Source organism: Pelodiscus sinensis, chromosome 8, assembly GCF_049634645.1.
Source record: "Pelodiscus sinensis isolate JC-2024 chromosome 8, ASM4963464v1, whole genome shotgun sequence".
Taxonomy (NCBI): Eukaryota; Metazoa; Chordata; order Testudines; family Trionychidae; genus Pelodiscus; species Pelodiscus sinensis.
The window spans coordinates 14,484,490-14,508,226 of NC_134718.1; the positions used below are offsets into that span (position 1 = coordinate 14,484,490).

At 45.0% G+C, this 23,737-nt stretch overlaps 1 protein-coding gene across 1 annotated transcript in view; it reads left to right on the forward strand.

The window, feature by feature from the left end:
* SH2D4B (SH2 domain containing 4B) overlaps positions 1-23,737 on the forward strand; it is a 119,065-nt gene that overhangs the window by 52,263 nt on the left and 43,065 nt on the right. Inside the window, exons 5-6 of the mRNA XM_075934799.1 lie at positions 10,786-10,996; positions 16,789-16,916. Of these exons, the coding sequence (XP_075790914.1) occupies positions 10,786-10,996; positions 16,789-16,916 (339 nt within the window). The remainder of the gene's footprint in view (positions 1-10,785; positions 10,997-16,788; positions 16,917-23,737) is intronic.

The window sequence follows — 23,737 nt, forward strand, 5'->3', positions numbered from 1 at the left end:
CATGAAAATCCATCTCATGGATCCTCAAAGCCTTTCTATTGAAAGACCTATAATATTTTTTGTACAGTTGCAAACATTGTAAAATACCACAGAAAAATGTTTAATACCTATAAATGGGATTGAGTACTGCAAAATGTATTTGTGGAATAAATTATATGATGGAAAACAGTAAAATTTACCGAGTACTATGTTAATTGAACAGTGTTTGACTAGGTTTGTTAATTGCCAATGTGAAACTATTATTAACGAGAGAGGAGTGGCTACTGCAAAATTAATGTACATTTTTGTTTGATTTTTTTAAAAGGAATTTGCTTAGACTGTGAACACAGCCTCTTTGTGTTTGCTTTCCATAAAAAAAAAATCAAATGAACACATTTACTAGCAGGAATATTTGCTGAAAGAATTACTTTTAAGAAAATAGGCCCCTGTTCAGCAAAGCATTTAAGCACATGCTTAATTTTAAATATGTGCTTGAGGCGCATTGATTTCAGTGGGCCACGGAGTCCGTGTTGAATAGCTTTAAAGCTTTAAGATAAGCAGATTTGTTGTCCAGGGCCAGGAAGCATACTGCAGAATATTTAGGAAGTCCGTTTCCAGTAGGAGAACAGAAACATATCATGTGACTTATCCATGTTGAATTTGAATATTAAATAGCCCTTATGAATTGCACAAAAACAAGATGCAGACTTAAGAATTATTAACAAGGGCACAGCTGAAGCAAAATCTTTTAAAATAGGATGCATATTCATGACACTTCTTTTTTTTCAGAACTCACCGTGCTCTAGCTGTGACTCATAGCACTTCAAAAGCACAAAATAGACCATAAAAAATGGAGAACTCCTAATTTTTCACAAATAACATTACTCAGTTCCAGCACTGCATGAATTAATCCACATCTGTATTAAAGGATCTAGCATTAGAATCCTGTCAGAACAGCAAAGAGGGATGTTCCTGAGTCGACATGAAATTAAAAGGCAGTGTTCTACTTTCAGTAAAAAGCGAACTTTGGTATGTTTAGCAAATTGCAGGGGCCAGTAAACTGATCTGAAATAAATAAGGCCAAATCAAATCACAGCCCTGATTCAGAAGCTCAAATGTTCCAGGGTTCCAGCTAGTTGGTTTCACACTCCCAAACTGCAAATTAGGGTTGATGGATTTTCCTGGACTTCTTTCTGTGATCCTCCGCCCTCCACCTGGGTGGATTTTTCAAATAAGAGGAAATGTTGGGAATTTTTGTGGAGCAAATTGTGCAGCTCAGAAAGCCCCATCTCTATATCCTGATTGGTCCCTCCCCTGCATCCCACCTTGCTCACCAGGTAAACACTTCTCAGCCAGTCTGCCTGTCCAACTGCAGGGATTGAGACCCTAACTGGGAGGGGTGCCAGGACCAGGTTTCAGCTCTCTATCCAGGGGAAGGAGAGGCCCATAGAGAAGCACTGACTGATGGGCTGGCGTTGCATCCCTAGCCAGCACCAGCTGCCCTGCCACTGTGACAGGGAGCAAAACAATGCTCCCCCCCTAACTTGAGTGTGATGCTTCAGGTACTCCCTGAAGTACTTCTCAAAAACCCCTGCCTACTATACCTCCCCCAAAATATCCTCTCCTAGTACACTCCACTCCAACTCCCCCATGTTTTCCGCACCATCCCCCAGCAGTGCCCTGTGTTTGGGAACTGGACATATAGTAACCCTAATGCAAATTCTTCTCTTGTTCACTACCCCTGGGTTGACAGAGAATGTCCCCACCCTAGCTGCTGGCATTGCTGTGACCCAATAGGAGGGAGGAGAACAGGGTGCTGGGCTTGGACTCAGACTCAGCTTTGTGTGTGACCTTAGCAAATTGACCCTTGCCTCGGGTCGCAGTTTGTAAAATAGGGATAGTATTTCCCTATGTAACCTACACACCTAGGCTGTGTCTACATTGGCACCCTTTTCCAGAAAAGGGATGCTAATGAGACCAGTCGGAATTGCAAATGCTGCGGGGGATTTAAATATCCCCCGCGGCATTTGCATGAACATGGTTGCCGCTTTTTTCCGGCTTGGGGCTTTGCCGGAGAAAAGCACCAGTCTAGAGGGGATCTTTCGGAAAATAAAGCCTTTTCCGAAAGATCCCTTATTCCTGATTTTAAGTAGGAATAAGGGATCTTCTGGAAAAGGCTTTATTTTCCGAAAGATCCCGTCTAGACAGGTGCTTTTCTCCGGCAAAACCCCAAGCCGGAAAAAAGAGGCAGCCATGTTCATGAAAATGCCGCGGGGGATATTTAAATCCCCCGCGGCATTTGCAATTCCGACTGGTCTCATTAGCATCCCTTTTCTGGAAAAGGGTGCCAATGTAGACACAGCCCTAGTGTGGTTACTGAGCAATGCAAGTGGTACCTAGACCACAGCAACAGTTAAAACCAAGAGACCTCTACAGCATGTGCTGGGAGCCAGCTGGCTTTTAGCTTAGAGGGTCCTATACTCTGCTTCAGAGATCCCAGGTTCAAATCCTCCTGGTGGTAGGTTATACCTGCTCCCCAGGGAAGGCATGAGGACAACATCCACTACTTATATGAGAGAGTTTGTCTGCCCCTTTGCTTATGAATTCCTCCTAAACAGTAGGAGCTAAGACCACCACATTTGATATGCAGCTTCCTCTTATAACTTAAAGCAAGGTCAGGATTTGATTGTTCCAAGAAAATGGAATATACTTGGAATGGGATTACTTCTCATAAAACTATTCAGAAAAGAGACAATATTACCAGGCAGGTGAAAGGACTAGCTGGGGGGCTGCCCTCTCGTCCAGGACTGCCCCAGGCCGACCCCTCCCACCCCCAGGTGCCCCTTATGGAGAGTGGGGGGTGAATCTCCCCCAATTTGTGGGGTGCATTGCTGGTTTTTCCCCTTCACAAAGGAGTGAGGGTAAATTGCATAGTTGGATGCCTTCCTCACTCTGGCTGGGGAGCACAGGGGCAGACAAACCTGGTCCTGCCTTAGTCAGGGAACATACACCCTTTCTCCAGTTGTGCCCACTGGAGCTATAGCAGCCATGGAAAGGCACTTCTAAAATGGCCCTAAGCTTCTGCGGTTAAAAGATGGTTGGGGTAGTCCTCTCTCCCCATGAACCCCTCATCCCCAACCCCTTCTCTGAGCAATTATTCAAATGAAGCCTGTATGTTTTCATTTTATTTTCCAAACCACAACGATTAATTGACTTAAGGACCCGTGCAATGTCTTAGGGAAAATGTTCTGATCCATTAATAACGGAGGGTGGTTCAGATACTGTAGTGAGGCGGGTCTGTCATGGGCTGGCTAGCCCTTTCAGGCAAGCCATGCCCAGTCTTGTCTGTAGTCAAACAGCTCCCTCTGAGTGTGATGGTTATTTAAACAGAGCTCTGGCTACAAGGAGACCAGCAAAGGGGAGTTCCCTCTCTGGAAAGGGCCTGGAGAAGGTAGGCTGGAAGAGACCCATAGGGATCCAGTTGGGGCCTCGGCTGTGGGGCTGAGAGAGGGCCCGTGAATAGCAGGAAGATCCCTAAGGGAAGCTGCCTAAAGGATGCAGGGAGGCAGTAGGGGAAACCGGCTGGGAGAAAGGTGCATCAGAGGAGCACTGTAGGGCTCAGGAATAGGGGCCAAGAAGCAGTGGAGTTCATGCAGCCTAAGGGGGGGGGGGGTAGAAATAACGGTCCTGCTATGTAGACACTCCCAAAATTATTTTGGAATAATGTCTGTTATTCTGAAGTAATGCTGCTGTGTAGACATGCCCGTAGAGGACAGCCTATGCCCGTGATTCACAGATTTTTCAGACCAGAAAGGACTATTAGAGCCTCTATTCTGACCTTGGATGATTTTATGCTATGGGTGTCTTATGTCCAGTGACAGTGAGGTGTTAAAAATACACAACCTGTATCCAATCGGGGAAAATAATTCATTCGTACAATGAATAATACCAGAATGCCAACCTCCTTCGGCCTTCCTATTGACAGGATGGGAGATGGAAGGCGACCGTGTGTTCTGAAAGATAACAAGTGGTGCAGAGATTGTAGCTGTTGCATGTGTAGGCAGTCAGCATGACAATACCTGCGTGCGTCTTGACACTCCGAATAATCTGGAGAAGAGGCAGAGTCAAAAGGACACTTGAGAATAAGGATTTAGTTACCCAGACTTATATTAAGGACAGGGAAACAAAAAAGTGTTACAGCTACAGGTCCAAATGCACCTTTATTCTTCCATGAATAAGGTCATAGCAGGGTGAGATCAACCCCCATGACGTGCATGGTCTTGCTGCCTGGCTTGAGTGAGCTAGCTATGGAGATGATAGGACTATGGATGAACGTTCGCTGTCCATTCATTTCCCCATATCAGCATGGGCATTCCAGGCATAAATTTAATGCCACTGCCCTTGGATCATTAGCTCCTATGAGTTCCCTCACCCTCTTGGTGGCTTCCCTAGGGGGAGGTGAAAGTGACAGCACAGCTCCGGCAGTCATTATAAAGATATAGATCCTCCATCAGCTGTGTAGGTATCTGTGAGTGTTGGAATCCTAAACCCCCTCTCACTCTAAGAAATGAGACAGGGAGAACTGTGCCCTTTGCTTACTGACAGATCGATCAGTGGCCCTGCAGGTCCATGTGTATTCAGGGCCAGCTCGAGCCATTCCTGCGCCCCGGGCAGTGGGCGCAAGACTCATGTGCAGCTCTGCCCCCGGGCGCACAGCGCATGCATGGCCCTGCCCCCCAGTGCCCTGCGCACCTGACGGATGCAATTGGGTGCACAGCGCCTGATGGCAGCTCTAAGGGGCACTGTGTGGCCGGGCGTGTGGTACTCCTTACAACTGCCATCAGGCGCCCCCCCCATGGGTTGGTGCCCCGGGCAGCTGCTCGGCTAGCCTCCCCCTTAATCCGGCCCTGTGTGTATTGTTGTTCAGTTTTTCTGTTACTTCTCTTATGGACTCTACAGTGAAGACCATTGTAAAATACAGAAAGACAGAATTCAGCCGATGTGTCTCTGTGTATATCTGTGGGAAGGGCTGTCAGTCAGGTCATGTCTACATGGGAGTGTTATTTTGAAATAACTCCTCTTATTTAGATATAACAAGGCAAGAGGCCACACTACCAAGCCTATTGCTTTGAAACAATGGATTGGTTATTTCTTTTCCTGTTTGTGAAGAGGAATAAGCTTATTTTGAAATAGCTATTTCGGGAGTTATTATTTTGAAATAACTTATTTTGAAATGAACTGGTAGAGTAGACATAGCCACACAGACCAAAGTTTCTCTGGAAAAGGCTTGTTAATGTTAAATTGTTCCAAACAATGTCATTCTTCCTCAAAACACAACTCTTCATACAAAAGGCAACTCCCTAGAAATGTCACAATATCTTTTAATTGAACAGGAAAATGTGGTCTAGGTCACTCGTGCCTACTGATATACAAGTGTCGACTAAAGCCAGGACTCTAGGCATCTGCCCAAGTCTCTGTTGAAGTGTTTGGCTATTGCTGAGTGAAATGGAGCATGTATATGCTTTTGCTTTTTTTTTTCTTCCTATATGCTCCCTTCCTAGATAAAAGTGTTCAATCGTGGGAAATCCAGTGTGTCTCTATCAGTGGAATACGATGCTAGGGAATTCAAGTTTCTTTACTCAGAATTATGATTCTGGCTGTGATACCATTGTGACAAACGATGACTATTTTCCAACCTTATTTACTTACCATGCAGCATTGCTCTGAAGATTCATTGCTACAAAGACAATGACCTTATTTAGAGCATTGAGAATTGTTTTGCCTCATATTCTTAAAAATAAAACAGGAAAGCTTTTCAGGTGATTCTGTTGCCCCCACTCAAATTACATATTGGAATTACTTCACCTGTAGGGTGATCAGTGAAAACTATTTCTCCATTTTCCATACTATGTAGTAGTTCAGTACAGTGGCAGAGGCAGAAGGGCCTATTGGAGTGGGCCCTGACTTCGGGTGGGTAGGCAAGAATGGGGGGAGTGGGACAGGAGGGATGGGGGGGTTCAGCCCCAACCTGTTCAGGGGCAGAGTGGGATAAGCTCCAACCACAGTTCCTGGCCAGAGTGTCAGGGCAGAGAAAGGTAAGTCCTAGTTCCTCAGCCCTGCTCCCTGGCACTCTGACCAGGGTAGAGAAGGGCAAGGCCAGTCCCCACTCTCTGATTGGAGCACCAACTGGGTTGGCAGGAGGTGGGCCTGGAGAAAAAGAGGGTGGGTCACTTACCACTCAGGCCCACCCATGGCTACACCCCTGGTTCAGTACTCCACCCAAGTAAAAATTCAAGGTGAAACTTTAGACAGACCGAATGTGTTTACTTCACCTGTAAATCTGCCAAGTGCATAGATGAAAGCACCAGACTGAATCCGGATAATTTTTTCTTGTATCACTTATTAAATCCAATCTCTTAATATGCTTTCACTCCAGCACACCCCTTAAGCTTTGATGTTACAAAACCTCTCAGGTTTGTGGACATTCATTGGTCCCTTGTTTGCTTATAGATTTTTCTTGTGAGGACTGCTCTTTCTTTTATTATTTCCTGGCTCCACTGAACGTTTCCATAATTCACATAAATCAATATATGCTTATGCTTATTTTACCTCAGGAGCCAAAACCAGAGGCATGCAAGCAGCATCATGAACTGTGGTTGTCTAGCAGAATACTCAAATGCATGCATTGCCAGTCACAGGTACCACGGCAGAGGGAGAGAGGTAGTGCACATGTTGCATACAAAACTATATACTGCACAACTCGAGCCTTTCTTGCTTTTTAAAAATCTTGTATGCACTAAGAACTGCACAGTAAGAATTCATTTATCAGCTCACTTTTTTTCCCCGGTGCCTCAAACCCCATTTTGATGATTTTTAAGACATAAATATCTTCAGGCAGGCAAATTATTCCAGTACAAAACAAACCCTTTACATCCAGTGAAGCAAATATTAAAGAGTCAAGCTATTGCCTCCAGTAGCAATTATCAATCCTGCCATGACTACCGTGACTTAGAAGAGGGCTCTTGGAGCTAGAACAAGTATGTATATATTGTGCATTGCAATGACAGAAAGGGTATTGTCCTTTTTTCCTTTGATGGGGAATGTTTTTTCTCCAAAGGTAGTGAGCAACATATTGTGCATGCAGGTCTAGCGCCCACTGAGAAAACCTATGAAAGAAAAGTGTAATAAGAATAACATTATTTAGATTTATAATGGACGCAGTTAATAGCCTCTGTTACGAAGGTAACAAAATCATTCCCTTTATGCTCTTTTGTTTCTAGGCTCTTGTAATTTTTGGAAACCTTCTCTTCTTGGGGAGATGATTTCATCTGACACTAGTGATGGTGATAATAGTTTCTGTGTTACTGGCCTATCCTAGTAATCCAATGGCGATGAAACAGGAATTAAATTCTTAACTCTGACCTTTGGAATGCCCAGTTCCAAATGAAGAAGGGTTCTCAAGAGGCCTGAATCAAAGATGTGTCCTCTCTGATGGCTGCACTCAAGGAGGGCAGCCTCATCATTCCAGATGATGGAAATTATGGTATTTTACATGAAAACTGTAGATTCAGTGACACTAAATCATTTGGTGAGCTTGTCGGTTGTGCTGAGTTCTTCATTTTGAGGAAGACCATCAGAAAGACACCAAATGTTCAGACACTTTTAAAAATGAATACTGTGTACAGATGTGGTCTCCTCACCTCAAAAAAGATATTTTGACCTTGGAAAGGGTTCAGAAAAGAGCAACTAAAATGATTAGGGGTTTGGAACGGGTCCCATATGAGGAGAGGTTAAAGTGACTGGGACTTTTCAGTTTAGAAAAGAGGAGACTGAGGGGGGATATGATAGAGGTCTATAAAATCATGAGTGGTGTGGAGAGGGCTGATAAAGAAAAGTTATTTATTAGTTCCCATAATAGAAGAACTAGAGGACACCAAATGAAATTAATGGGTAGCTGGTTTAAAACTAATAAAAGAAAGTTCTTCTTCACACAGCGTGTAGTCAACCTGTGGAACTCCTTGCCAGAGGAGGCTGTGAAGGCTAGGACTATAATAGAGTTTAAAGAGAAGCTAGATAATTTCATGGAGGTTAGGTCCATAAAAGGCTATTAGCCAGGGGATAAAATGGTGTCCTTGGCCTCTGTTTGTCAGAGGCTGGAGAGGGATGGCAGGAGACAAATCGCTTGATCATTGTCTTCGGTCCACCCTCTCTGGGGCTCCTGGTGCTGGCCACTGTTGGCAGACAGGATACTGGGCTAGAAGGACCTTTGGTCTGACCCAGTATGGCCGTTCTTATTTTCTTATGTTCTTAATGAAACATTTGAGGGTTTTTTGAGAGATTTTATTTATTTTTTAAATCCGCAACCTATTAAAAATGGTAGAAATTGTAGCAAAAAGTTTAGATTTTGCTAAAAAGAAACATTTTGTTCAACCTGAAGTGTTTTTTTTTCCTTTTCAAAATTGCCACAAAAACAATTTTTCACCCTGTTCATCATCACATGCCCCTCTGTGGCAATCCACAGAGGATAGGACTCAGTCAGGGTACATCTACACTGCAAAACCTAGGTTACGACACATGTTTGGGAATACCTCCCTATCTGTCCACGTGCAAATCAGTTTGACCCAGGTCAACAAACACTCAGGACCCAGGTCCTAGAACCCTGCTCATGGGTGGATGGGTTAGAACAGAGTCTCCCTGAACTCTGGTCCCAGCCCTATCATTTTGAAGTGTGGATGCAAATGAAGCTGCAGACCCAGGTTAGAAGGTCTGAGTAGTGCAGAATGTACACATGAACATGGCTATGAAATCTGAATCTGGCAACTGTAAATCAAGTTTTGCAATGCAGGGTGCATGCTCAGGTGTGGCTTAGAAACACCAAGTCTACAAGCCCAGGTGCTGCAGATCCAGGTGCTCAATGCAGTGTAGACATACCTTTCTAGCCTCTGCTACAGAGCTTGGTTCTCAGATTGAGACTCGGATTTTATACTGCTTTACCAAGGCATAAGCTGCCTTTTCTCTCACTTTTAATCCATTTTCTATTTTTAAAAAGTGTGTAGGCGTGTATGTGGTAGGAGTGAGACAACCAAACAAAACCCCCACAATTAGAAGCATTTCTTATTTCACATTTGTTTTTTATTACCAGTTGCATTGAAAGTAACTGACAACTGGGACTCATATAGCCAATGAAAGGGTTATCTGGCACTTGGGCCTGGTGAAGCGATCAGAATATCCCAGGGAACTTAAAAAGAAGAAAAAAAATATACTCGAAACAGTAGGGAAAGGAGGTTCATAAACTTTAGCCTAGTATTCTCTGTGATCCTTCTCCTAGGAACTACTCTCCATAGTGGAAAGATACCCTGCACATAGCTCACAAATTATTTTTGTACTATTTTAAAGACTATTTCAATGTAAGCAGTTGTAATCTAATAGCATTACATCTCAACATGGTTTGCTGTTGAGCTCTGATCCAGCAAAGCACAGAGCAAGTGTTTAACCAGATGAATAGTCTCACTGAATCCAGCTATTCATGTGCAGAAGTGTTTCTCTTGAACAGGGATGAGGTCGTGCCCTGTAATGGTTTATTGCTATTAACCGGTATTCTATCCATTCTCAAAAATTGACCAGTGAGATTGGACCACTTACCAGACTTGGACACCGTGACACATGTTTTCCCCAGTTTTGGATCCACACCTGATGTCTCAGAGGCATGCATCCCTATGACATGCCTAACATACTATGCAATAAACTTAAAAAACAACAAATGGTCTGGTAGCACTTTATAGACTAACAAAACATGTAGCTAGTATCATGAGCATTCGTGGGCACAGCCCACTTCTTCAGCTGTGACATTAATTCCTTCCCAGCCTTGATGGTGATGAATTTATGGCTTGGAATAAGAGTTCAGAATTATTTTATCTTACACAACTGCAAGGGACATTAGCCAAACCATGATTCAATCTTTTAATGGCATTTTCTGTGTTGGAATCTGAATATTTTTAAAATCAGATAGTAGAATGTAAATAATCTACTATATATTTGGGAGAGTCTATCTGTCTGTCTGTTCAAGAACTCCTCCTAAACGGCAAGAACTAGGGCCACCAAATTCGGTATACGGCTTCCTCTTAAAATAACTTAAAGTAAGGTAAGGGTTGTGCTGTGCCAGAAAAATGGAATGTACCTGGAATGGGATTGGATCTCATAAAACCATACAGAAAAGAAACAATCACCAGGCAAGTAAAAGGGTTGGGTAGGAGCACGCTCTCCTCCCCACCCGGAACTGCCTTAGTCCCAAACCACCCACGCTCCAGGCACCCTTTGGGGAGAGTGAAGCTCTCTTCAGTTCATACAGGAATATTGCTGGCTGTGCCCCTCCATCAGGGAGAGAGGGGAAAGTGCACAGTTTGCTGCATTCCTCTCTCTGGCTGGGAAGTGCAGAGGGCAGAGAAACCTGGACCTACCCCAGTTGGGAGACATGCATCCATCCCTCCCGCAGCTGAGCCCATTGGAGCTGCAGTGGCCATGGAGAGGCGCTTATCATCTGGCCCTAAGTTGCTGCAGTGAGAGAGAGCTGGGGAGGTCCTCTCTTCCCAGGGCAGCCTGCATCTTGAACCCCTCATCTCCAGCCCCGCTCCAGAGTAATGATTTCAATGAAGCATGCACATTTTCATTTTATTTTCCAGAAACAAAAAATTAATTGGGTTAAAGACCTGAGCAACACTGGGTAAATGTGCTAGTTGTTCTATAAAAGAAAGGGGAAAGAGCCATATATATTTCTGAAACACAAATGACTCTTTCTTCTCCACCCAGTGCGCCGCTCAAAGGCTGCAGATGAAGAAAGAAGCCACAAAGCACGCATGGCCCGGGATGAATATCGACGGCAATCCTTACGAGCCATCGAGAAAGGAAAAGTGGCTGGCTTGAGTAACCTGTTCAAGGGGGCCAGCCTGAATAAAGAGATGGAGATAAAGATAAACAGCAACAATCCTAGCTCTGTAATGATGCTCACTGCCCCAGCCAGGTTTGTTTATATTGTAGCTGATGCAAAGAAATAGATCATCTGTTCATATGCTTCCCATCCTCATGTTAACAAGCCCTTTTTATTTTGCTTTATTTTTTGTTTTCCTTTGTTTTTAGAGATTCTCCACAGTGTTGCTCTTGACCCTGGCCAGAACAGGAATGGTTCTAAAATATTAAAATGCATTGAATGCATAACGGAAATTAAATGGTGTTTGTTTTTAAAGGGACCTTTGCACATCAATGTAGTGGAATGGGTTACCTGTACTGGAATGGGTTACCTAGGGAGGTGGTGGAATCTCCATCCCTAGAGGTTTTTAAGTCTCGGCCTGACAAAGCCCTGGCTGGGTTGATTTAGTTGGGATTGGTCCTGCCTTGGGCAGGGGCTGGACTTGATTACCTTGTGAGGTCCCTTCCAGCTCTATGATTCTATGGCTCTTTAAAAAAAAGTAAATGGTTTGATAAGAATGCAAGGCTGGGGTAGAGAATGAATCGAAGGAACAAATACTTAAGCAAAGTGTAACCCTGTAGCCTACAAAGAACTGCTGTGCAATAAGTGCTCCTTGATCTGGTATTATTTATAAGGCACGGTAAGATGAACAAGATAATGAGAAGTGGGCAAGGTGGTAAAGTTTAAAAAAATGCACATTCAGGGAAAAAGGAGTAATTCAAATTTTATTTTCCTTCAAAACCTTGCAATTTCCAGTCACCCTGTTTGATGTCTGGCAGCCCAGCACACCAAAAGGATTTCAGTCCCTTTCTGCTTGAGGGTTGTGTTCTGTTCTGACAAGCAATATCTTTACCTTGTTGTGTGAGACAAGGAAACTCTCTGCAAATGAGCTGTTGAAATTCCCAGTTTGATGAGGAATCAAAATTGCTCTGTCTGAACTGTGGGATCGCCACATTTGCCGTCGAGTCATTTGTCAAAACAATCTTCTCATTATTTTCATGTTTCCAAACCACTTACATCAAAGAGTCTTCTCTGAAATAAAGTCATAAAACACTAATAAAGACGGTAAATTCTGAAAACTAGTGGCTATAATTTAGCCTGAGGTTCTCCACTTTCTACGTGGATTTATTTACTACAGAATTGGGTGGTTGATACAAAATACTCACAAGGAGGCCAAAGAAGACATGAAAAAGGTTTGGATCCTCATCCAGACCTTGTCCCAAACTCTTTCTCAATCTCCAACTTATATGTGTGTTTTAAAATTGGTATTCTTGGCTTTTCTTATTTTTAAGGCGTCTTTTGGTCATTGTGGATCACTAAATTGGGGCTCAGACTACATGCTTGCTGAAGGAAATTGAGAGTAAGAACTCTCCTTACGCCCTTGTACAGGCAACCCAGATCTTGGATCTGCATGCATAGCACTAAGGGGAAGAAGGGAAAGAGAGTTAGTACTGTATCTCTCGAGGAGTAAGTCTGAGTCACATTGCTTCCTGAGATTAATCATGGGCTGGTGCAAATTTGTTCACTGCCTCTTCAGTTCAAGAGCTATGTCTAAAGTCAAAATAAAATGATGCTATTTTATATGTGATCCCTATTTCATTCACTTTCTATGTTCTTTGGAAAGTTTTTATTTCCCCTGCTCGCCTTTCTTTCCTGCCTATTTTTCCCTGCTGATTTTCTCTATTTGATGAATCATTTTGTCCTTTTACTCATCATCATTTGTCTCTATCTGTGTGATTGTATTTCCCCCCCTCCTGCTCCTACTATTCTTACTTTGTCTACTCTATTTGTGTAAAAATTGACTGGGAGCAATTTCATGATTTGGCTGTAGGCAGAAAACTGCTATAAAGCAGCCCTTTTCATTCATGCTCAAACAGTTCCCACAAGACTGTTGCAGTCCTGTTTATCTTCCATTCTTAAACAGAATTGTCTAGGAGTCGGTAAGCTGTCTAGGGCCCCCATATAAAATCTTTAAAAGCAGAAATCTTTGGGGAACTATCTTTGACTCTGTGTTTTTGTGTAGTTTGCTTTCTTCTCTGTGGATAGCACTGACCTCTCTCTGTTATAACAATGTCAGAATAGCTTTTCCATATGCTCAATTTGAATGTCCTGATGTTAGTTTGCATATATTTCTGTGGTTGCATTGTTTTTATTTTATTTTTTTTCTACTTACGAACGTAGGTATTTGGGAATAATTTCTGGTTGCGTAGTACATTCTTTCAACTAAGATTCATCTAGTAGTGACAGTTACATGCTCTTAAAATAAGATATTATAAGACAATTCCTTTGATATCTGCCTTTACATGTTCAGAGGCCATTTTCAGGGGGGTGCATGTGGAGAGGGATCCAGGAGGGGGAAGTTTCTGGGCCCTGAGAAGCATGCACTGATACCAAAAAGTATATTTCATTTGCTTCCTCGTTGGGTTCCATTTCTTAGTTCAGGTGGGTCAAGTTCAGTTGGGTGTGGAAGAGCCTGTGACCCTCTGTTGGCTCTCCAACCTCCATTTGTTCCCCCCCACCCCTATCTGACTGTCATTGTGCCCACCTGTGGTGCTTTCCTCCAGATGTTACGAGGAGTCCACTGTCTTTTGTGTGTGTGTGGGGGAGGGGGGGAGTGATAGGATCACCACTCAGTATGGCATCTTGCACCACATAGGAGGTCATCTAGTCTAACCTCCTGTTCAAAGTTGTCTGCCACCACTGAGAACAGCCTAGGTCCATCCTCTTTGACCTGCCTCCTCTTCAGGTAGTTGAAGGCTGTTAATGAATCTCCCCTCACTCTTCTCTTCTGCAGACTGAATAAGCCCAGTTCCCTCAGCCTCTCCTCATAAGTCATGTGCCTCAGCTCCCTAATCATTTTTGCTGCCCTCTGAAGGATACTCCCCAAATTGTCCATGTACTTAATGTACTGGGGGACCCCAAACTGGACACAATACTCCAGATGCAGTTTCACCAGTGCCAAATACAGTGGGATAATCGCTTCCCAAAATCTGCTGACAAAGCCCATACTTATGCAGTCCAACATGCCATTAGCCTTCTTGGCTACAAGGGCATGCTGTTGACTTAGATCCAGCTTCTCAGCCACTGTAATCCAGGTCATTTTCTGCTGAACTTCCACTTAGCCAGTTGGTCCCCAGTCTGTAGCAGTGCATGGATGCTTCCATCCTAAGTGTAGGACTCTGCATTTGTCCTTGTTGAACCTCATTGGATTTCTTGAATCCTCCCAGTCCTCCAGTTTGTCGAGGTCACTCTGGACCCTATCCCTACCCTCCAGTGTATCTACCTCTCCCCCCAGCTTAGTGTCAGCCATGAATTTTCTGAGGGTGGAATCTATCCCCTCATCCAGATAATTAATGAAGATGTTGAACAAAACCAATCCCAGAACTGACCCTTGAGGTACTCAGTTTGATATCAGCTGCCAACTAGATACTGAGCCATTGATCACTACCCTTTGAGCCCAACATTTATCCAGCTTCCTGTCCATCTTACAGTCCACTCATTGAAGCTATACTTCTTTAACTTGCTGGCAAGAATACTATGGGAGACCGAATGAAAATCTTTGCTAAAATGAAGGTACGTCACATCCAGCGCTTTCTCCATATCCACAGAGCCAGGTATCTCCTCATAGGATGCAATTGGTTTGGTGAGACATGACTTGCTCTCGGTGAATGTGTGTTAACTGTTCCTGATAAACTTCCTCTCTTCCAAGGATTTCAAAATGGATTCTCCGAAGATCTGCTCCATGATTTTTCTGGGGAGTGAGGTGCAGCTGATGGGTCTGTAGTTTCCTAGATCTTCCTCCTTCCATTTTTAACAGATGGGCACTAGATTTGACTTTTTTCCAATTGACTGGGACCTTCCCCAATCACACATTTTCAAAAATACAGGCCAATGACTCTGTAATCACATCAGCCAGCTCCCTCAGCACCATTGAATGCATTGCACCTGGCCCACAGCCTTGTATGTGTCCAGCTTTTTAAACTCATCCATAACCTCTTATTTCGCCACTGATGGGTGCTTAACTTCTCCCCACACTATGCTGCCCCATGCAGCAGTTTGGAAGCTGACTTTGTCTGTGAAGAGCGAGGCAAGAAAAGCATTGAGTACTTCAACTTTTTCCACCTCATCTGTTACTATCCTAACCCTTCCCCATTCAGTCAGGATCCCACACTATCCCTGGCCACCTTCTTGTCTGTAACGTATCTGTAGAAACCCTTCATATCCCTTAAAAAGCGACGAGGAGTCCTGGTGCACCTTATAGACTAACTGAAGTGTAGGAGCATAAGCTTTCGTGGGCAAAGACCCACTTGGTCAGATGCATGCATGGGTCTTTGCCCACGAAAGCTTATGCTCCTACACTTCAGTTAGTCTATAAGGTGCCACAGGACTCCTCGTCGCTTTTGCAGATTCAGACTAACACGGCTACCCCTCTGATACTTCATATCCCTTGCTAGCTGCAATTTCAGTTGCACTTTGTCCTTACTGATTACACCCCTGCATACTTAATTTGCATTGTTCTTCTATCTTCACAAGCCGATGAAATCCAGGAATTCTTTGCTGGACCAGGTAGCATCATGAGATTTATTGAGCATTTTTGAACTACCGCTTTACCTGGAGTAATACCTGTATTCTAGCTTACTAAAGATGGGCTAGGAGGATGAGAGGAATTTCCAAATGTATTGAGGATTTTTAAGAGGTAGGGAAGCTTCCTATGGGCAGCATATGCAGCAAAACTAGTCACTGCTGTGGGACTGGAGCCTTGTGGTTCTTTTTCTGGAGGCTAGTTTGTCCTGTTACGGGCAACGCAGCATCCACACAGTGCTGTACTGTTTGAGCAGTGCTGGTACAGGATTTATGCTGTTTGGGGAGGTGGTTTAGCTTGAATGGAAGAAGTTCAGGATTTTGTGGCAGGACTCAAAACTGGGAAGAGATGAGTGCAAGGATATGCCAACAGAATGCAAGTTTTACTGGTAAAACCTTGTAGAGTAAAACAAGCTTTATTTAAAATATATCCAACTGGTATATTCTGACTTAAGTCTTTGTTTTGCAGCTTGAACTGAGATTCTTTGGGACCAACTTAAATGTTCTGCCATTTACACAAGAGGCCTTAGTCTGCTTCTGTTGAAATCAGCTTCCAAATTCCCACTGACTTTAATGGAAGCAGGACGCAGGCCCAGAAGGGGTTACCTATCTGATGCCAAGAGCACCTTGTAGCCTTTTCATGACCTCCACTAGAGGACAAACTCATCATTATTTAGTACTATAGGATCTAGTTTGTTTTGTTCTTGATTGTCTGGTAGGTCATTGTGGAGTGTCTCTTTGACTGCCCAGTTGATATCCCAATTTTGAAGAAACTGTAGTTAAAAAAAATATTAGTTTCAGTATTGACCCATGTGGCCTGCAAGTATGGATCATTAAATGACATCTCCATTGTAGGCAGAGCACAAGATGTGAGAGTTAGAGAAAATACAGTGAACCAAACAGAAACTGAGGACTTACAAGATGCATAAGTGAGGTCATAGGACCTCTAGAGCAGTAGTAGAATTAGGGAGAAAGAAATGTACCTCTGAGAGAAGCTTCAGAGAAATTTTCTCTCTGCATTTTCCTCTGTCAGCCACAGTGTCTGAATCTGGCTGAGGAGTCACCCAAAAGGTAAAACATTTTTTGCCTGTAAATAATAATCTCTGTCTGTGAAAAATTATTCATTTTTTGCTGTGGGAGGGGAAAAATTCCCAGTGATCTCTGGTGACTAGCCCGTTTTCCCTACCTTATGATCATAGTGCAAGTTATTTTTTATACTACACCTGCATGAGGTCTCTCTCCAATTGTTTGTATTTTTAATGTAGTAAAGCTTGGGAGCGTCCTTCTAGACCCATTTCCAGAGAAATCATCGTTCGTTGGTTCAAGGAGGAGCAGCTTCCACGACGTGCTGGGTTTGAGAGGAACACCAGCGCTGTTGCGCCCTGGTTTCATGGTAATTTGATTATCTTTATTCTTTTCTATAACTGAGCCTGAGGGAGGTTCTCTGTGGGAGCAGTGGGTAACAGAATATCTCTGGTTTTGGCAAGGAACATAATAGGTACTCTGAGTCCTATCTCTAGTCAGGAGTAATCCTGTTCACCTTCCGTGCACAGATTGGTATAAAATGGGTTGCTGGGTGACAAGTAATGTGTTGCCACTCTCTCTATCACAGAGATGACTCTACCCCCATTTTCTTTTTCTCTGTTTTGTAGCCCAATTTGTGACATTTGCCATTTGTCCTGCTATTTCTTAACATCATCAGAGCCTGCACTGCAGAAATGAATGTCTGGAATCACATTTGAAGCTGGGGATTGTGTGTCCGTGTGGGTGCAAGTGTGGGCACACACACGCAAATCTAGATTTCGTACTGCATTACAAACACAGTTTATACTTACTGTAATCATGTCGGTGCCAAGCATTTTGGCCATTAGTAAAAAACATAGCTGATGCAAAGACTTCTATTTATGAGCTTGAATGTATTTTAGACTCAAGTCACACAATACTCTTTTCCTCTGAGTTTTGGGAATTAGATCTTTACAGTAAGTGTGATGGGCCTGACCTTTGTCTGACCCCAATTGGCATTTCTTATTATGGGGCTCTGGGTTGTGTTTTTAGATAATCCCTCACTTCCTTGAGAGCTCTCTGGCAGAAGTGAGCCTCTCTCTCTCCCTCCCTGCTTCTCAAGGCATAAATAAGTTAAATGTGCATATGGAGAATCGCATCTCAACTAATCATCTGTTACAAGCAAGAAATGGAGACCTACAGTAATGGACAGCTCTCGTCTGGCTCCAGGCTGTGGTTCCAAATCCTTCTCGCTATATGTGAGTTCCTACTTAAGTGTTTTAGAGCACATCAGAGGCTGCTGCTTTCAATGGCTTGGTGCATCAAATGGAAAGACGTGGGTAGTTTGTAAATATTATGCATTTAAATTTTTGATGAGCAATGATGGTCACAAAATGATCCAATATCTGAGCACTCACTTGGTTCCCAGAGTAGTCCTGTGGCACCTTAGGCCATGTTTACACTAGGAAATTATTTTGAAATAACTTATTTTGATATACTAACCCCCGAAATAACTATTTTGGTATAGTGTGTCCACACTACAGGGAAGCCTCAAAATTGGTCTGAGGCAGGCTCCCTTAATGTGGACATGCTACCCCAACTTAGAGCCCCAGAAAGCACTGGGGAGTAATTACTTTGAATGACTCTGGGGAGTAGTTACTTTGAAATAGGAGCAGTGGACTGTCCATACTACCGTTACTTTGAATTTGGAAAAACTTAAAAAAACAAAAAATAGTCTAGTTGCAAGTTAGAGACTAGCAAAACATGTAAATGGTATCATGAGCTTTCATGGGCACAGCCCACTTCTTCAGATGACAGGAGTATTAGAAGTCCTTGTGGAAAGCAGGAGTTACTATTTCAAAATAATGGGCTTGATAGAGTGGATGCTCCACTTCTTATTTCAAAAGAACTCCCTAGTGTAGACCAGGGCTTAGAGACTAACAAAACTATATAGGATCATGAACTTTCATGGGTAAGATCCACTCCATCAGATGAATTGGAGTGGAAATAACAGAATTCAAGATATATATAACATTAGGATTATATATATCTTTTATACACCAGCCTTCAGCATCTCCACACCAGACGGTGCAACGCCAATGTCTATAGCTAGATGGCCATCATCCTGGCTGAGGAGGGACACACATGGACCCCCAACCAGGTTCACATGAAAATAAAGGCACTCTGGCAGGCCTAAAATAAGGCTAGGGAGTAGAGAGGATGCTCTGGGATGGAACCGCATACATGCCGCTACTACAAACAGTTCAATGCCATCCTGGGAAGGGGCAAGTTATGTCCACCCCCCATTGTCATCGAGTCCAGCCAGGACACACCCAGCATCAGCCCCCCTGAGGGTGGGGTTGAGGAGGAAGAGGAGGAAGAGCAGGCCAGCTAGTTGACCATGTCTGCAAGCCAGGGTCTGCTCCTCACCCTGGAGCTGATCTCCCCATCCCAGTACGTCTCCCAGGTGTCAGATGAACCCAGCGAAGGCACTTCAGGAGAGTTCCATATCTTCCCCTATATGCACATGCGGGCAGGCTGTGAGGGGCTGTGCACTCCTTGCTCAGCCTACTGAGCCTGGGGGTTGTATAACACTCTGTGCGCGTGGGTACACGTGGAGCTCCAGTCCAGAGCACTCTGCTCCATGACGCTCTCACACAGCTTTGCTCTTTCTCACAAGGCTCCTGGAGAGACCTGCCTTACTCTGGACTCGCTGGTGGGACACTTTCTCATGACAAGCCACCGCTAAGGAGGCCGGGGTCATGGAAACACACAGCTGTGCTGCACATGGCACAGGCTCATGCCTTCACTCGGGCAGCATCCATTCCCGATCAAGTGTGGTGATGCAAAGGAGACTGATCCTGTGCGTGGGAAACTGCTGGGGGGAGGAAGAGGAGAGTACCTCAGTAGCACTCCCTTTGGCAAGCAGCCTCTGCTGCTCACGCACACCTCCCTCAACTTCCTCCCCCAGTGGGTAGGGATAGAAGTTCTCTCTGGGCGATGCCGCCACTGCCAGACCCGACATGTGAGGGACACAGAAGGAAGCCGAGGCCCTGTCCTCCCTCCCATCCACAAGCTCCTGGCCGGACTGGCACCTTCCCATGCCTGCTTGTCCCTGGGATGTGGGTGTTGCGATGCTCCCTTGGGATGTCCATGCTCTTGCAGGAAAGTGCACAGTGTCTAGGCAACAGTTGGCCTTGCTCAAAGCACATTGCCATTGTCTGAACTGAGACCATCGGTGTCAGCTCAGAGATTAGGGTAGGCTTCGTACACAGGGTCTGCTGGGATGACTGCCCTTGTAACTTTTCATCACAGGATGGCCAGCTGCAAGCGTGACGTCCACACCATCCTCCCAGCTGAACAGGATCCCACGGAAAAAGAGAATCCATGAGGACTTGCTGAAGGAGATGACCTGCTGAGGGCCTGCCTCCAGTCCCTCATCCAGAGGCTTGACAACAAGCGCTAGGAGTGGACTGCTGACCAGGAGGAGTGCCAGGCTGACCAGGAGCAGTGGAAGGCCACCTGGAACCAGCTGTTGAGCCAGCAAAAGGCGACATGCTCCTCTTTCACCTTGGTGATAGAGCGCATGGCCTTGTGCATGGAGCAGGCCACCACTCCCCACTCTCACACCCAGCTTCTCCTCCTGGCCCCCTAGGAGCCACTGGGGTCTCTGAACATGGGGTTGTTGGACCTCCAGGGCAGCCAAGGCCTCCAGAGCTGAGCAGGGCAGGCACCACTCTCAGCCCCATTCCTGAGCTCCCTCCCCTACCCATTCCATGTTCTTTACCCAGACCCTTCCCTGTTTTATAGCCCCCAAATAAAGATAATAGTTTAACACCCCCCCCAAAAGAGGCTTTATTTGCTCTGCATGGGAGGGAGAAAAGGGGGGAAGGAAGGCATGGGGGAGGAAAGGCACACAGGGGCAATGCAGGGACCCATTGAGGAGAGGCCCGGGGGAGAGTCTCACAGGTGACCTTGGCTGAAACTCTCCCACCAGGCCTCCTGGATGAGTACAGCCCTCCCCAATGAGCTCTCCATGTGGCATGGGTGTCCAATCAAGGTTCTTGTAAGCCCTGGCCAACCATTCAGCCTCTGCCCCTCACCCTGGCAGGAAAATCTCTCGCTTGCGCTAGGAAAAGTTGTGGAGCACACAGCAGAATGCCACTATATTGGGGATATTTCGCTCGCTGAGGTCCAGGTTTGTGAGGAGACTCCTGAACCTCCCCCTTCAAGTGGCTGAACACACAGTCCATGACCATGTGGCATGTGCTGAGCCTGGCACTGAAATTCTCCTTGGTGGAGTCCAGGTTGCCCGATGGGGCTTCAGAGCAAGAAGTAGGCTGTATTGCCCAGGATGCACAGACATGGGCATGTCCATGTCCCTGACCCTGATGATGCAGTTGGGGAAATAGTGCCAGCGTGCATCTTCTGGAACTGACTAGAGTTCTGGAAGATGCGGGTGTTGTGTATGTTCCCTGACCACCCGATGATGTCCATGAACCAGCCCTTGTTCACCAAGGCCTGCAGCACCATCGAGAAGTACCCCTTCCTAGTCCGAGGCAAGGTGGTTGGGGTCCAAGATAGGGATACACATGCTGTCAATGCCCCCCACTGCAGCTGGGGAAGCACATGGGGCAAAGCCATTGATGATGGTGTTGATGTTGCTCAGAGTGATGATCCTCTGCAGCAGCACATTGTTGATGGGCTTGGCTACCTGGGGAAGCATGGCCCCTACCGTGGATTTCCCCACATTGAACTGGTTCCCGATGGTGCAGTAGCTGTCCAGCATGGTGAATTTTCACAGTACGATGGCGATGTGCTTCTGCAGGCAGATAGTGGGTTGCAGTTGGGTATCCTGTCACCTGAGGGCACGGGCAAATCACTTGCAGAGCTCGAGGAAGATGGCCTTTCGCATGTGGAAGCTCTGGAGCCACTGCTGGTTATCCCATCGCTGCAGGGCAATGCAGTCCCACCAGTCAGAATGGGTCTCCCTTCGCCAGAAGTGGTGTTCCGCGGTGTGCAGGGGATTGAGGATCATTTGCTGCATCAGGAGTGCCAGGACCTGGATGAAGAGGTCCTCCAATTGGGGCTGGTCCTTTTCCTGGTGGAGCAGCATGCAGGCAGTGTGGACGAACTGTGCCATGAGGTGCAGCACGAGGCCTGTGAGCATGGCACTGCTTTGCAGCAGCTCCAGCTCCATGATATCAGTGCTGTGGTGTCCACAAGGGCAACCAGAGCACACTGTGGCCAGGGTGGTGTGGTGTCCCACAAGGGGGAGGCAGTGTAGGAGTGGCATGTGAAACATGGCTATAGAGAGGAGTCCTTGAAAGCATGTGTCTTAGCTTGCCTGACCAAGGAGCCAGAGGAAGTGTCTACCTTCATGGTGCCCTCCCCGGAGTGCTTCCGGGGGCTCTAAGTCCGAGGCAGGATCCAGCCAGTGTGGAAATGCTAATTCTGACTGATTTCAATGCTGCCTTGTAGTGTGGACGTGTTATTTCAATTTTGATTTTGTGATTTTGATTTTACTTATTTCAAAATTATTTCCTAGTGTCGAAATGCCCTAAGGTGCCACAGGACTACTCTGTGAACCAAGTGTGTGCTCTGTTCCTGGATCATGTTGTGAACATTTACACAGGTCCAGCTGGCTCCCACAATAGACCTGGTTGGAGTGAAGAGTTGAATGGCATTCTCTTGGCGTGGTGAATGCTAAACAGTAGTGTACTATGGTGAAAGGCCCGAGGAGTTGTGACTCTGAAACAAAGCACAGAGGGTATGTCTACACTACCCTCCTAGTTCGAACTAGGAGGGTAATGTAGGCATACCGCACTTGCAAATGAAGCCCGGGATTTGAATTTCCCGGGCTTCATTTGCATAAGCGGGGAGCCGCCATTTTTAAAACCCCGCTGGTTCGAACCCCGTGCAGCGCGGCTACACGGGACTCGAACTAGGTAGTTAAGGGTTAGAGAGAGCTACTTAAGCACCAAGCTCCCTGTGAAGGCATACTGTACAATTTCCAAGCAAGGAGATTCCTTGCTGTCTGTTCCCAGTCTGTTCAGGATTTTTTCCTCTTAAAAAAAGGAATAAGGGATCTTTTGGAAAAGGCTTTATTTTCCCAAAGATCCCTGTCTAGACTGGCACTTTTTTCCGGCAAAGCTCCGAGCCGGAAAAAAACGGCAGCCATGTTTATGCAAATGAAGCAGGGGGGATTTAAATCCCTGCTTCATTTGCAATTGCGATGTGTCTAATTTGCATCCCTTTTACGGAAAAGGGATGCAGTCTAGACACAGACATAATATTTTGATTGGTGCTAACTAGAAAATGAAGGCTTTGCCAAGATAGAAATAAAATCACAACCCACCAAATGCTGCTATGTACATATTCCACCATTTGCAATTATACTCAGCGAAGTGCACATGCAAATTCTAATTCCTCCAGTGAGTTTTCATGGGGTCTGAAATAGCTAAAAATCCTTCTCCAGTTTCACTTGGAAGCTGGGCAAATCCTTGGTGCTGTCTAAGTCACCTTTGTGCCATTCCAGCACTGAGGGAAGAAGCTAAAGGTGATAAAATACTGTAGCGGGGAGTCTATAGTCTACTGGACAGCACTCAGGGCTAAGCACTCACATATTATATTCACAGATCAGCCCCTAGCTTGCTGGGTGACCTTACATAAGTCATCCTATGTTACTCTCTCTCACTTTTCATCTTTCTCTAAAATAGATACACTTAACACTTGGTATGTTCTGTACAATCTTCATATAAAAATGCTATAAACAAAGGGTTGTTAGTTAAATTTACTATAGTGCAACATCTTGGAGTAAATGGGCGTGTTTCTTTTCTCACTCCCAAAAGTAACTGTGAGAAAACATCAATTTCAGCTCCAAGAGTTTCTTTCCTTTTTCATAGACTAGAAATAACATTAATCTCATCTCCGCAACACATGGAAAATTAATTGTTTAAGTTACGGTAACATTGATCTTTCCTGTTTGCATTCAAGAAGCTGCAGCAAGTTCTTGCAACACTATTATTTTAATATGGAGATGCCAGATTTGGGTCTATAGTTAAGGCTGTGTTATGCTTTGCACTAAAAGCAGAGATTCTGCTTTTTTTTTAATTTTTATTTTTTTTTTAAAGTATGGAGAATATACCCTGTGCTTTCCCAAAATTACAGTACTTACTCCTAGCGCACAGAATGGTTTTTGGAACATTTGAA